The sequence below is a fragment of the Salmo salar genome, chromosome ssa09 (assembly GCF_905237065.1).
Source record: "Salmo salar chromosome ssa09, Ssal_v3.1, whole genome shotgun sequence".
NCBI lineage: Eukaryota > Metazoa > Chordata > Actinopteri > Salmoniformes > Salmonidae > Salmo > Salmo salar.
In genome coordinates, this window is record NC_059450.1 from 4,588,115 (window position 1) to 4,600,797 (window position 12,683).

General features: G+C 42.6%; 1 protein-coding gene across 1 annotated transcript in view; it reads right to left on the reverse strand.

The window, feature by feature from the left end:
* Window positions 1-11,098, reverse strand: part of ros1 (c-ros oncogene 1, receptor tyrosine kinase) — a 174,823-nt gene extending 163,725 nt beyond the window's left edge. Inside the window, exon 1 of the mRNA XM_014209994.2 lies at window positions 10,479-11,098. Within this exon, the coding sequence (XP_014065469.2) occupies window positions 10,479-10,872 (394 nt within the window). The 5' untranslated portion in view covers window positions 10,873-11,098. The remainder of the gene's footprint in view (window positions 1-10,478) is intronic.
* Between the last annotated feature and the right edge of the window lie 1,585 nt (window positions 11,099-12,683).

The following is a 12,683-nucleotide window of genomic DNA, read 5'->3' on the forward strand; positions in this document are numbered from 1 at the left end:
GGTCTGGCTCCGAGCCTCATGAGTTCGCTCCCAGTGCTCTGCGATCTAGTGACACGCCTTAATTGCATTTAATTCAATGTTTTCAAGAAGTTAAACGAATAGTTGGATAATTTATACATCATAAAAAAGAGTCTCAGCTCAACAAAATTGTCTTTTGATGGGCTCAAATGCATAAACACCTTGACAGCTTCACGAAATGAAATATTAAAGCCACACAATACAGGCTTTCAATCCACACCAAAGACCATAACTAAATTGACAAATTATACACAGCCTAACGATAAATTCGGGCAAGCATCAACAGTGGAGGAAAGTTGATCATTCTTCAGTAGGCCTACATCTGTCAATCAACTGATGGCTCAAATCAGGTCATCAACTCAGCCAGGAAACAGAAACAGTAGCCTATTTTTTTTACACCTTTCATTGGAATATAATCAAATAACAAGGAGCCTACATCGATGGCACAAGATTAATCGCCAGCTAATGTCTCGTTACATCATCATTACTCGCTAAATTAACCAGCACAGCGGATCTCAATTGCAACCGTTATCGGTCACCTCATTACCGCTCCCTAAAAAATTATGTCAGTGTTACTTAGTCCTGCTTGTGTATCGGACATGAGTCAGTCATGGCAATGTGTTGAGGTAGCCACGCCTGCATACTTCAAAACCAGTATCTGCCTTCGGCCCAAGAGTGTAAAATGGTTTAAGACGTTGGTTGCTCCCGTGGGAGAGCTGGGTTCATATCCAACTTGTTACACTTGTAACCAAAGCCTTTCAAGATACACTACATGACCAAAAGTATGTGGACACCTGCTCGTCGACCATCTCATTCCAAAATCATGGGATTTAATATGGAGTTGGTCCTCCCCTTTGCTGCTATAACAGCCTCCACTCTTCTGGGAACGCTTTTCACTAGATGTTGGAGGATGGCTGTGGGGACTTGCTTCCATTCAGCCACAAGAGCATTAGTGAGGTTGGCCACTGATGTTGGCCGATTAGGTCTGGCTCGCAGTCGGCATTACAATTCATCCCAATGGTGTTCGATGGGGTTGAGGTCAGGGCTCTGTGCAGGCCAGTCAAGTTCTTCCATACCAATCTTGACAAACAATTTCTGAATGGATCTCGCGTTGTGCACTGGTGCATTGTCATGCTGAAACAGGAAAGGGCCTTCCCCAGATTGCTGCCACAAAGTTGGAATCACAAAAATCGTCTACAATGTCATTGTACTGTAGAGTTAAGATTTCCCTTCACTGGAAGTAAGGGGCCTAGCTCGACCCATGAAAAACAGCCCCAGACCAATAGTCCTCCAGGTATTGTTCTCCTGCCATCCGCCAAACCCTAATTTGTCCATCGGACTGCCAGATGGTGAAGAGTGAATCGTCACTCTGTAGAAAGTGTTTCCACTACTCCAGAGTCCAATGGCAGCGAGCTTTACACCAATCCAGTCAAAACTTGGCATTACATATGGTGATCTTAGGCTTGTGTGCGGCTGCTCGGCCATGGAAACCCATTTCATGAAGCTCCCGACGACCAGTTATTGTGCTGACGTTGCTTCCAGAGGCAGTTTGGAACTCGGGAGTCAGTGTTGCTACGGAGAACAGACCATTTTTAACACGCTGCGCACTTGAGTACTCGCCGGTCCAGTTCTGTGAGCTTGTGTGGCCTACCACTCCGCGACTGAGCCATTGTGGCTCCACTTCACAAAAACAGCACTTACAGCTGATTGGGGCAGCTCTAGTAGGGCAGAAATTCTACAAACTGACTTGTTGGAAAGGTCGCATCCTATGACGGTGCCACGTTGAAAGTCACCGAGCTCTTTAGTAAGGCCATGCTAATGCCACTGTTTGTCTATGGAGATTACATGGCAGTTTGCTCAATTTTATACACCTGTCAGCCACCATGGGGCACTCTGTCCACAACGTTGACATCAGAAACCCGCTCGCCCACACAACTCCATACACGTGGTCTGCGGTTGTGAGGCCAGTTGGATGTACTGCCAAATTCTCTAAAACAACCTTGTGGTAGAGAAATGAACATTCAATTCTCTGGCAACAGCTCTGGTGGACCTTCCTGCAGTCAACATGCCAATTTCACGCTCCCTCAAAACTTGAGACATCTGTGGCATTGTGTTGTGTGACAAAATTGTCCCCAGCACAACGTGCAACAATCATGCTGTTTAATCAGCTTCTTGATATGCCACACCTATCAGGTGGATGGATTATCTTGGCAAAAGAGAAATGTTCACTAACAGGGATGTAAACAAATTCTGCACAAAGTTTGAGAGAAATAACCTAATGGAACATTTCTGGGATCTTTTATTTCAGCTCATGAGACATGGGTCCAACACTTTACATGTTGTGTTTTATATTATTGTTCAGTGTAACTAGCTGATAATTATGAAGTAAAACATTTGCTTTGTGAATATGTGTGTATATGTTTTGTCTCTATTGTTCCCATTGTCCTGACAGGAATAAGGTTCAGTGAATGCAGTGGTGGAAAAAGTACCCAAATCAAATGTTATTTGTCACATGCACCAATACAACAGGTGTAGACCTTACAGTGACATGCTTACGTACAAGCCCTTAACCAACCATGCAGTTTTGAGAAAAATATGTGTAAAGTAAAAAATAGATGGGTAAAATATAAGAAAAAAATTGTCATATTTGAGTATAATTAAAGATACCTTAATAGAAAATGACTTAAGTAAAAGTGAGTCAGCCAGTAAAATCCTACTTGAGTAAATCTAAAAAAGTTTTCAAAAGTAAATGAATTTTCTAAAATATAAACTCAGCAAAAAAAGAAACGTCCTCTCACTGTCAACTGCATTTATTTTCAGCAAACTTAACATGTGTATGAACATAACAACATTCAACAACTGAGACATAAACTGAACGAGTTCCACAGACATGTGACTAAAATAAATGGAATAATGTGTCCCTGAACAAAGGGGGGGTCAAAATCAAAAGCAACAGTCATTATCTGGTGTGGCCACCAGATGCATTGAGTATTGCAGTGCATCTCCTCATGGACTGCACCAGATTTGCCAGTTCTTGCTGTGAGATGTTATCCCACTCTTCCACCAAGGCACCTGCAAGTTCTCTGACATTTCTGGGGAGGAATGGCCCTAGCCCTCACCCTCCGATCCAACAGGTCCCAGACATGCTCAATTGGATTGAGATCCGGGCTCTTCGCTGGCCATGGCAGAACACTGACATTCCTGTCTTGCAGGAAATCACGTACAGAATGAGCAGTATGGCTGGTGGCATTGTCATGCTGGAGGGTCATGTCAGGATGAGCCTGCAGGAAGGGTACCACAAGAGGGAGGAGGATGTTCTCCCTGTAACGCACAGCGTTGAGATTGCCTGCAATGACAACAAGCTCAGTCCGATGATGCTGTGACAGACCATGACAGACCCTCCACCTCCAAATCGATCCCGCTCCAGAGTACAGGCCTTTGTGTAACGCTCATTCCTTCGATGATAAACGCGAATCCGACCATCGACCCTGGTGAGACAAAACTGCGACTCGTCAGTGAAGAGCACTTTTTGCCAGTCCTGTCTGGTTCAGCGACGGTGGGTTTGTGCCCATAGGCGACGTTGTTGCCGGTGATGTCTGGTGAGGACCTGCCTTACAACAGGCCTACAAGCCCTCAGTTCAGTCTCTCTCAGCCTATTGCAGACAGTCTGAGCACTGATGGAGGGATTATGTGTTCCTGTGTAACTCGGGAAGTTGTTGTTGCCATCCTGTACCTGTCCCGCAGGTGTGATGTTCGGATGTACCGATCCTGTGCAAGTGTTGTTACACGTGGTCTGCCACTGCGAGAACGATCAGCTGTCCATCCTGTCTCCCTCAAGCACTGTCTTAGGCATCTCACAGTACGGACATTGCAATTTACTGTAGTCCTCATGCCTCCTTGCAGCATGCCTAAGGCACGTTCACACAGCTAAGCAAGGACCCTGGGCATCTTTCTTTTGGTGTTTGAGTCCGTAGAAAGGCCTCTTTAGTGTCCTAAGTTGTCATAACTGTGACCTTAATTGCCTACCGTCTGTAAGCTGTTAGTGTCTTAACGACCGTTCCACAGGTGCATGTTCATTAATTGTTTATGGTTCATTGAACAAGGATAGGAAACAGTGTTTAAACCCTTTACAATGAAGATCTGTGAAGTTATTTGGATTTTAAAACCTGTTGGGGCTACAGGTTAGCAATGAACCCCGAGCCGGGATTGCTAACAAGGCTGGGAATTCAAAACATCAAAAATCTAATAATTTCAATTTCTCAAACAATCAAATATTTTACACAATTTAAATGATAAACATCTCCTTAATCTAACCACATTGTTCGATTTTCAAAGAGGCTTTACGGCAAAAGCATAAAGTTAGATTATGTTAGGACAGTACATAGCCACAAAAGTACAAACATCCATTTTCAATTCAAGGTCAGGCGTCACCAAAAGCAGAAACCAGCTTGAATTATGCACTAACTTTTGTCAATCTCCATCAGATGACACTCCTAGGACATTATGTTATACAATACATGTATTTTTTGTTCCATCAAGTTCATATTTATATCCAAAAACAGCATTTTACAGTAGCGTGAAATTCAGATTTTTTCTTCTCTGAAATGCTTCCGGTGAACATAACAAAATTACTATTCGAAAACATTGGTAAATTATAATATTGTCATTCAAAGAATAATATATTATCATCTCGTAATTGCTACCGAATGGCCAGATCTCAAAATAACTTTACTGGGAAATCACATTTTGCAATAAACGGGGTGCTATGCTAAGAACAACAGGCTATGCTATACAGTTAGCATCATCTAAAATCGATAATAACATTGTAAATACCCCCTTACCTTTGATTATCTCCATCAGAAGGCAGGATCCCAGGTCCGGAAGGCATTCCAGGTCTGGAACAAATGTGGTTTCTTTTGACAAAGTTCATAATTTATGTCCAAATAACACCAAGTACTTAGCGTTCATTATGCTCCCACAAAACGTGGTGGGGGGCTGGTAAAATCACGCCGAAAAGCTAAAAAAACCTAGTAAATAATCTATTTATGTTCGTTCAAACATGTCAAATGTTGTTTAGCATTAATCTTTTGGTCCATTTTTAACGTTAAACATCAGTAATATTTTCACACAACCTATCCTATGTCTAGATAAAAAATGATGACAAACTCACGTTTCTCAGATTTATGCGCAGGCGCAAAAAAATGAAGTGATGACATGTCAACTTCCTTGGATTCTAATTTGCTCTCTGTTTATCATAGACGCTTCAAACAACTTTATAAAGATCGTTGACATCTAGTGGAAGCCGTAGGTGTTGCGAAATGAATCCTTTCTCACTATGGTATCTATAAAACAATGACACTAAATAGTACAGTCACAAAATTCACCTTTTTTTGGATCTATTTTTCACAGGTTTTTGCCTGCAATATGAGTTTTGTTATACTTACAGACACCATTCAAACTGTTTTAGAAAATTCAGAGTGTTTTCTATCCGAATGTGTTAATAATATGCATATCCTAGCTTCTGAGTTGGTGTAGGAGGCAGTTAAAAATGGGCACATATTTTTTTCAAAATGTCTCAATACTGCCCCGAGCCCCAACAGGTTAACAAAATATATTTGAAAGACAGGGTCCTGAAAAAGGGAGGTTTCTTTTTAGGCTGAGTTTAATTAAGTATTAAAAGTAAAAGTATATACATTATTTTAAATTCCTTATATTAAGCAAACCAGACAGCACGATTTTCTTGTTTTTAAAATTTACGGATAGCCAGGGGCACACTCCAACACTCAGACATAATTTAGAAACAAAGCATTTGTGTTTAGTGACTCAGCCAGATCAGATGCAGTAGGTAGGATGAGGGATTTTCTCTTTAAGTTTGTGAATTAAACCATTTCCCTGTCCTGCTCAGGCTTCAAAATGTGACTTGGGTGTCAGGGATAATGCATGGAGTAGAAAGTACATTATTTTCTTTAAGAATGGAGTACAATTAAAAGTTGTCAAAAATATAAATAGTAAAGTAAAGTACAGATACCCCAAACTTTACACCAATGAGTGAATGGTGGTTAACATAGTTGACAGAGTTTGGAATATTCACTCAATTGACTTTTGTCTAATGTCTGTGCCCTAACAGTCTGCTTCCATTGTGACGCTTGGTCAATTGAGCATGTCAATTCAATTCGAACATCCCATAAAGTATTTGTCCACATTCTGTTTCTCTGCTTTTATTGATGCACAATAGCTGCTGTGACAGTGGCTTGTCTGTTCCAATAACCAAAACGGGAAACCAGCCATAACTCAACTGTAACTCTTTTGAAATCCACATTTTATACCACATTTCTTCAATATTATACACTTCCTCGAAACGTCAAAGCAAAAGGTCCCTACAATTCCACGTAGAGCTCAGAGGAAATTGAATCAACGGGATTAACCTAATTTAAGGACCTCTCGAGGTTCACAGAGAGATATTATCCCCTTTAGCACGCCAACCCTGCATTTCATTCCACAACATATGGTAATGGGGTTTACATCCAGAACAGCAGCTGGAAAAATCTCCCGTTTGAAAAACATTTGCACTGCTTTTCAAACACCCTTAGAAGTGACATCAAAACATAGCTTTGAAAGCAACAACTCTTTCCAAAGTTCACTGTATTCCCCAGAAGCTAATACATTAGTAGCTAATTCAAGTAGATGTTTTATTACGAAGACAAATGTACAAACCTGTTCATTTTTCAACTTTGAATGAATAAATTATAACATTTATATAACGTAAAATAATAAAATATTACATTTATATTACTTAAATATTACATTTAAGCAACTTGTTAGGTTCTTCTCTTTGTAATGTTCAACAAAGCAGAGAGCATCGTGCTCAGAACATAAACGTCAATTGCACAAAAAGTTAATTGATGTTGTAAACAAGGAGCAACACTTTGACACTCGATTCGAGACTACAGAACAGTTAAAGAACAATTCAACTAGATGTCACATGCCTTCACAGACAGATATTTTAGTAAGCTTTTGACATGTATTCACAATTATATAGGGGAAACAGCAGAAGCTAACTTTTAGAGAGAATCAGCTATGTTATCTGCATACACTACATCACCAAATGTGTGTGGACACCTGCTTGTCGAACACCTCATTCTAAAATCATGGGTATTAATAAATGGAGTTGGACCCCTATTTTCTGCTACAGTGCCTTCTGAAAGTATTCAGACCCCTTCCCTTTTCCACATTTTGTTACGTTACAGCCTTATTCTAAAATTGATGAAATAAAAGAAAATCCTCAGCAATATACACACAATACCCCATATTGACAAAGCAAAAACAGGTTTTTAGAAATGTTTGCAAATCTATGTATATATATATTTTTTAAATACCTTATTTACAAAATAATTCAGACCCTTTGCTATGAGACTTGCAATTGAGCTCAGGTGCATCCTGTTTTCATTGATCATCCATGAAATGGTTCTACAACTTTTTATTTATTTAACCCTTATTTTAACAGGTAAGTAGACTGAGAACACATTCTCATTTACAGCAACTACCTGGGGAATAGTTACAGCGGAGAGGAGGGATGAATGAGCCAATTGTAAACTGGGGATGATTAGGTGACCGTGATGGTATGAGGGCCAGATTGAGAATTTAGCCAGGACCAGGGTTAACACCCCTACTCTTAAGATAAGTGCCATGGGATCTTTAGTGACCACAGAGAGTAAGGACACCTGTTTAACATCCCATCCAAAAGACAGCCCCCTACACAGGGCAATGTCTCCAGTCATTGCACTGGGACATTGCTTTTTGACCAGAGGAAAGGGTGCCTCCTACTGACCCTCCAACACCACTTCCAGCAGCATCTGGTCTCCCATCCAGGACCAACCCTGCTTAGCTTCAGAAGCAAACCAGCAGTGGGATGCAGGGTGGTATGCTGCTGGTAAATTCAATTGATTAGACATGATTTGGAAAGGCACACACCGATCCATATTTGGTCCTACAGTTGACAGTGCATGTCAGAGCAAAAACCAAGCCATGAGGTAGAAGGAATTGTACATAGAGCTCCGAGACAGGATTGTGTCAAGGCACAGATCTGGGGAAGGGTACCAAATAAATTCTGCAGCATTGAAGGTCCCCAAGAACACAGTGGCCTCCATCATTCTTAAATGGAAGAAGTTTGGAACCACCAAGACTCTTCCTAGAGCTGGCCGCCTGGCCAAACTGAGCAATCTGAGGAGAAGGGCCTTGGTCAGAGAGGTGAATAAAAACCCAATTGTCATTATAACAGAGTTCTACAGTTCCTCTGTAGAGATGGGAAAACCTTCCAGAAGGACAACCATCTCTGCAGCACTCCACCAATCAGGCCTTTATGGTAGAGTGGCAAGACGGAAGCCACTCCTCAGTAAAAGGCACATGACAGCCCGCTTGGAGTTTGCCAAAAGGCACCAAAAGACTCTCAGACCATGAGAAACAAGATTCTCTTGACTGATGAAACCAAGATTGAATTATTTGACCTGAATGCCAGGCGTCACGTCTGGAGGAAACCTGGCACCATTCCTACGGGGAAGCATGGTGGTAGAAGTAGCATGCTGTGGGGATGTTTTTCAGCGGAAGGGACTGGCATACTAGTCAGGATCAAGTCAAAGATAAATGGAGCAAAGTACAGAGAGATCCTTGATGATAACCTGCTCCATAGCTCTCAGGACCATAGACTGGGGCGAGGTTCACCTTCCAACAAGACAATGACCATAAGCACACTGCCAAGACAAAGCAGGACTGGCTTCGGGATAAGTCTCTGAATGTCCTTGAGTGGCCCACCCAGAGCCTGGACTTGAACACAATCGAACATCTCTCCAACCTGACAGAGCTTGAGAGGATCTGCAGAGAAGAATGGGAGAAACTCCCCAAATACAGGTAGGCCAAGCTTGTAACGTCACACCCAAGAAGACTCAATGCAGTAATCGCTGCCAAATGTGCTTCAACAAAGTACTAGGTAAAGGGTCTGAATACTTATGTGAAATGTTTTAAATTCGTTGTACACATGCAAAAATAGCAAAAAAACTGTTTATGCTTTGTCATTATGGAGTATTGTGTGTAGATAGACGAGAAGGAATTTTTTTTACAAAATGTGTAAAAAGTCAAAGGTTTGTATACTTTCCGAAGGCACTGTATAACAGCCCCCACTCTTCTGGGAAGGCCTTCCACTAGATGTTGGAACATTGCTGTGGGGACTGCTTCCATTCATCCACAAGAGCATTAGTGAGGTCGGGCACTGATGTTGGGTGATAAGACCTGGCTCGCAGTCGACGTTCCAATTTATTGCTAAGGTGTTTGATGGGGTTGAGGTCAGGGCTCTTTGCAGGCCAGTCAAGTTCTTCCACACGAATCTCAACAAATAATTTCTGTGTGGACCTAGCATTGTGCACAGGGGCATTGTCATGCAGAAACAGGAAAGGGCCTTCCCCAAACTGTTGCCACAAAGTGGGAAGCACAGAATTGTCTAGAATGTCAATGTATGCTGTAGCGTTAAGATTTCCCTTCACTGGAACTAAGGGGCCTAGCCCAAACCACAAAAACAGCCCCAGGCCATTATTCTTCCTCCCCAAACTTTACATTTGGCACATTCAGGCAGGTAGCGTTGTCCTGGCTTCCGCCAAATCCAGATTCGCCAGAAGCGGGATTCATCACTCCAATGAATGCATTTGCACTGCTCCAGAGTCGAATGGCGGCGAGCTTTACATCACTCCAGAAGATGCTTGGCATTAGCCATGGTGATCTTAGGCTTGTGTGTTTCTGCTCGGCCATGAAAACCCATTTCATGAAGCTCCCTATGTACAGTTCTTGTTTGGAACTCGGTAGTGAATGTTGCAACCGAGGACAGCATTCAGCGGTCCCGTTCTGTGAGCTTGTGTGGCCTATCACTTCACGACTGAGCCGTTGTCTAGGAGCAACATTTCCATTTCACAATAACAGCACTTACAGCTGACCAGGGCAGCTCTAGCAGGGCAGAATTTTGACGAACTGACTTGTTGGAAAGGTGGCATCCAATGATGGTGCCACATTGAAAGTAACTGAGCTCTTCAGTAAGGCCATTCTACTGTCAATGTTTGTCTATGGAGATTGCATGGCTGTATGCTCGATTTTATACACCTTTCAGAAACAGGTGTGGCTGAAATAGCCGAATCCACTAAAACTTGAAGGGGTGTCCACATACTTTTCTATATATAGTTTAGACGTGGATATACAGCACACACTTGAGGTAGACATTGCCCATAACCACAGATCTAGAGTCAGACTGCACAACTCCAAATCCTAACCTTCACGATTAGGAACCATTAGTAGAACCAAAATGTCTGACATTGGGTCAGTCTTTAGATTCAACTATTACCCACTCCACAGTACAGTAGCGTGCTGACACAGTAGCGTGCAGACACACAACACAGCAATTGCTAACTTAAACGCTCACTTACCCATGGTGCAGTTGGTGGTGAAGCCCGGTTTGATCGTGGCGGTGGCGTCCTGTTCGCTCGGCCGGTCATAGCTGGCTTGGATCCTGAAGGTCGCCATTCCGCGGGACCCCAGGGTGAGGTGGACCACTGCCCAGCTGCCAAGTAAAGAGATGAGCATGAAGATCAGGGCCACTAGTAGACACCTCGGGCGACAGGGCCCCCCATGCCTACTGTAGGGGTAGGGAGTCAGGACAGGAGTTCCCTCTTCCTCCACCTGAGTTTCCCCCTCCGTGGAGGTCTCAGGAGAAGGGGGAGAAGGGGTAGACTGGGTTCGTGTGGAGCATGTTGTGTTCGAGTCCCCCTCCTCCCCTTGCATTTTGGGAGGTTCCCCCTCATCCTTAGCCTGTTGGTGCATGCTCCTGCCGGGTAACGTGTGGACAAGCTTTTGGTGAAGCCTCTTACTAAAGCTGACAGGTGGTGTGTGTGGATGACACCCTGCACTTCAGTACCAGAGGTGGCAAAAATAGAGTGTGCAGGTGTGTGTGTGTGTGTGTGTCAGAGAGAGAGTCAGAAAGGGTGTGTGCATGCCACACACACCAATGCTAGCTCCTGTATGCAAGGAGATCCTGAAGCGAATGCTCTCTCCAGCAAGCCACCGCCTGCCTTTGTGTAGTTCAACGTGGTCCATAATTTTATTAAGCAAATTGCCGCTGATTTCACTTTGGATTCGGGCTACTGACCAATGACTAATCCCTCCCGCTCTCTCTCCTCCCTCCCCTTGCCCTCTCTTCCTCCTTCCCCCTCTCCCCTTCCAACCCCCTATCACCATGCCTATTTTCTATTATTTCCTTATGACATACTGTATGCCTTTCCGCCATCTATTGGATCAAAATAAACAACATGAGGAAGTACAGTAGCTGTGGATTTGTGGCTACTCAGTAAACACAATGCACACATATTGTAAACCACAACCACAACACTTCTAGTAAGTTGTACTGAAAGTCAATGAAAAGTCATTATTACTTAAAATGTTTATGTGGTACTGACTCAAAACTAAATGAGAAGTCATACCAGGTCAATTTTTTGTAAGATATGATAACTGAATTTTTTTTCACAGCTTGCTCTACTGCAGGTAGACTTTTTAGAATTGTTTTTAATATATGTGTTTTTGCCTGTACATTGAGTAATTGATTGGTTAAATGTTATGCTACACAATAAAATAAATATCATTTTTGCAACCGTTACTGAAATGGTTGTTCCAGTTTAAATGTCTTAGGTAGTTTCCTCCCACTGTTCTTAACCCTGGCACTCATTATGAATGCAGGTTGCGGGTGAATACAAATTTCAACTATTGGATAGCCTAACGTTTGATAGATTCCAATAGGAATTACACATCACTTTGCAAACCAGCATAATGTGATTTACAGTTAGGGTTGCAAAATGATGGTACATTTTCCAGGTATTCCAGAAATCCTGGCTGGAAGTTTGGGAAAGTTAGGGAAATTTTGCAGCACTACTTACAGGCCTAATGTGGCCCCTTGACTTTTTCCAATTTTGTTAAGTTAAAGCCTTATTCTAAAATTGATTACATTTTCTTTTTCAATCTACACACAATACCCCATAATGACGAAGTGAAAACAGGTTTTTAGACATTTTTGCAAATTTGTTCAAAATAAAAAACAGAAACACCTTATTTACATAAGTATTCAGACCAATTGCCATGAGACTAGAAATTGAGCTCAGGTGCATCCTGTTTCCATTGATTGGAATCGACCGGTGATAAATTCAATTGATTGGACATGATTTGGAAAGGCACACACCTGTCTATATAGGTCCCGCAGTTGACAGTGCATGTCAGTACAAAAACCAAGCCATGAGGTCAAAGGAATTGTCCGTAGAGCTCCGAGACAGTCAAGATTGTGTCAAGGCACCAAAAACATTCTGCAGCATTGAAGGTCCCCGAGAACACAGTGGTCTCCATCATTCTTAAATGGAAGAAGTTTGGAACCACCAAGACTCTTCCTAGAGCTGGCCGCCCAACCAAACTGAGAAATCTGGGGAGAAGGGCCTTGGTCAGGAAGATGACCAAGAACCCGATGGTCACTCAGAGATCTCCTCTGTGGAGATGGGAGAACCTTCCAGAAGGACAACCATCTCTGCAGCACTCCACCGATCAGGCATTATGGTAGAGTGACGAGACGGAAGCCACTCCTCAGTAAAATACAC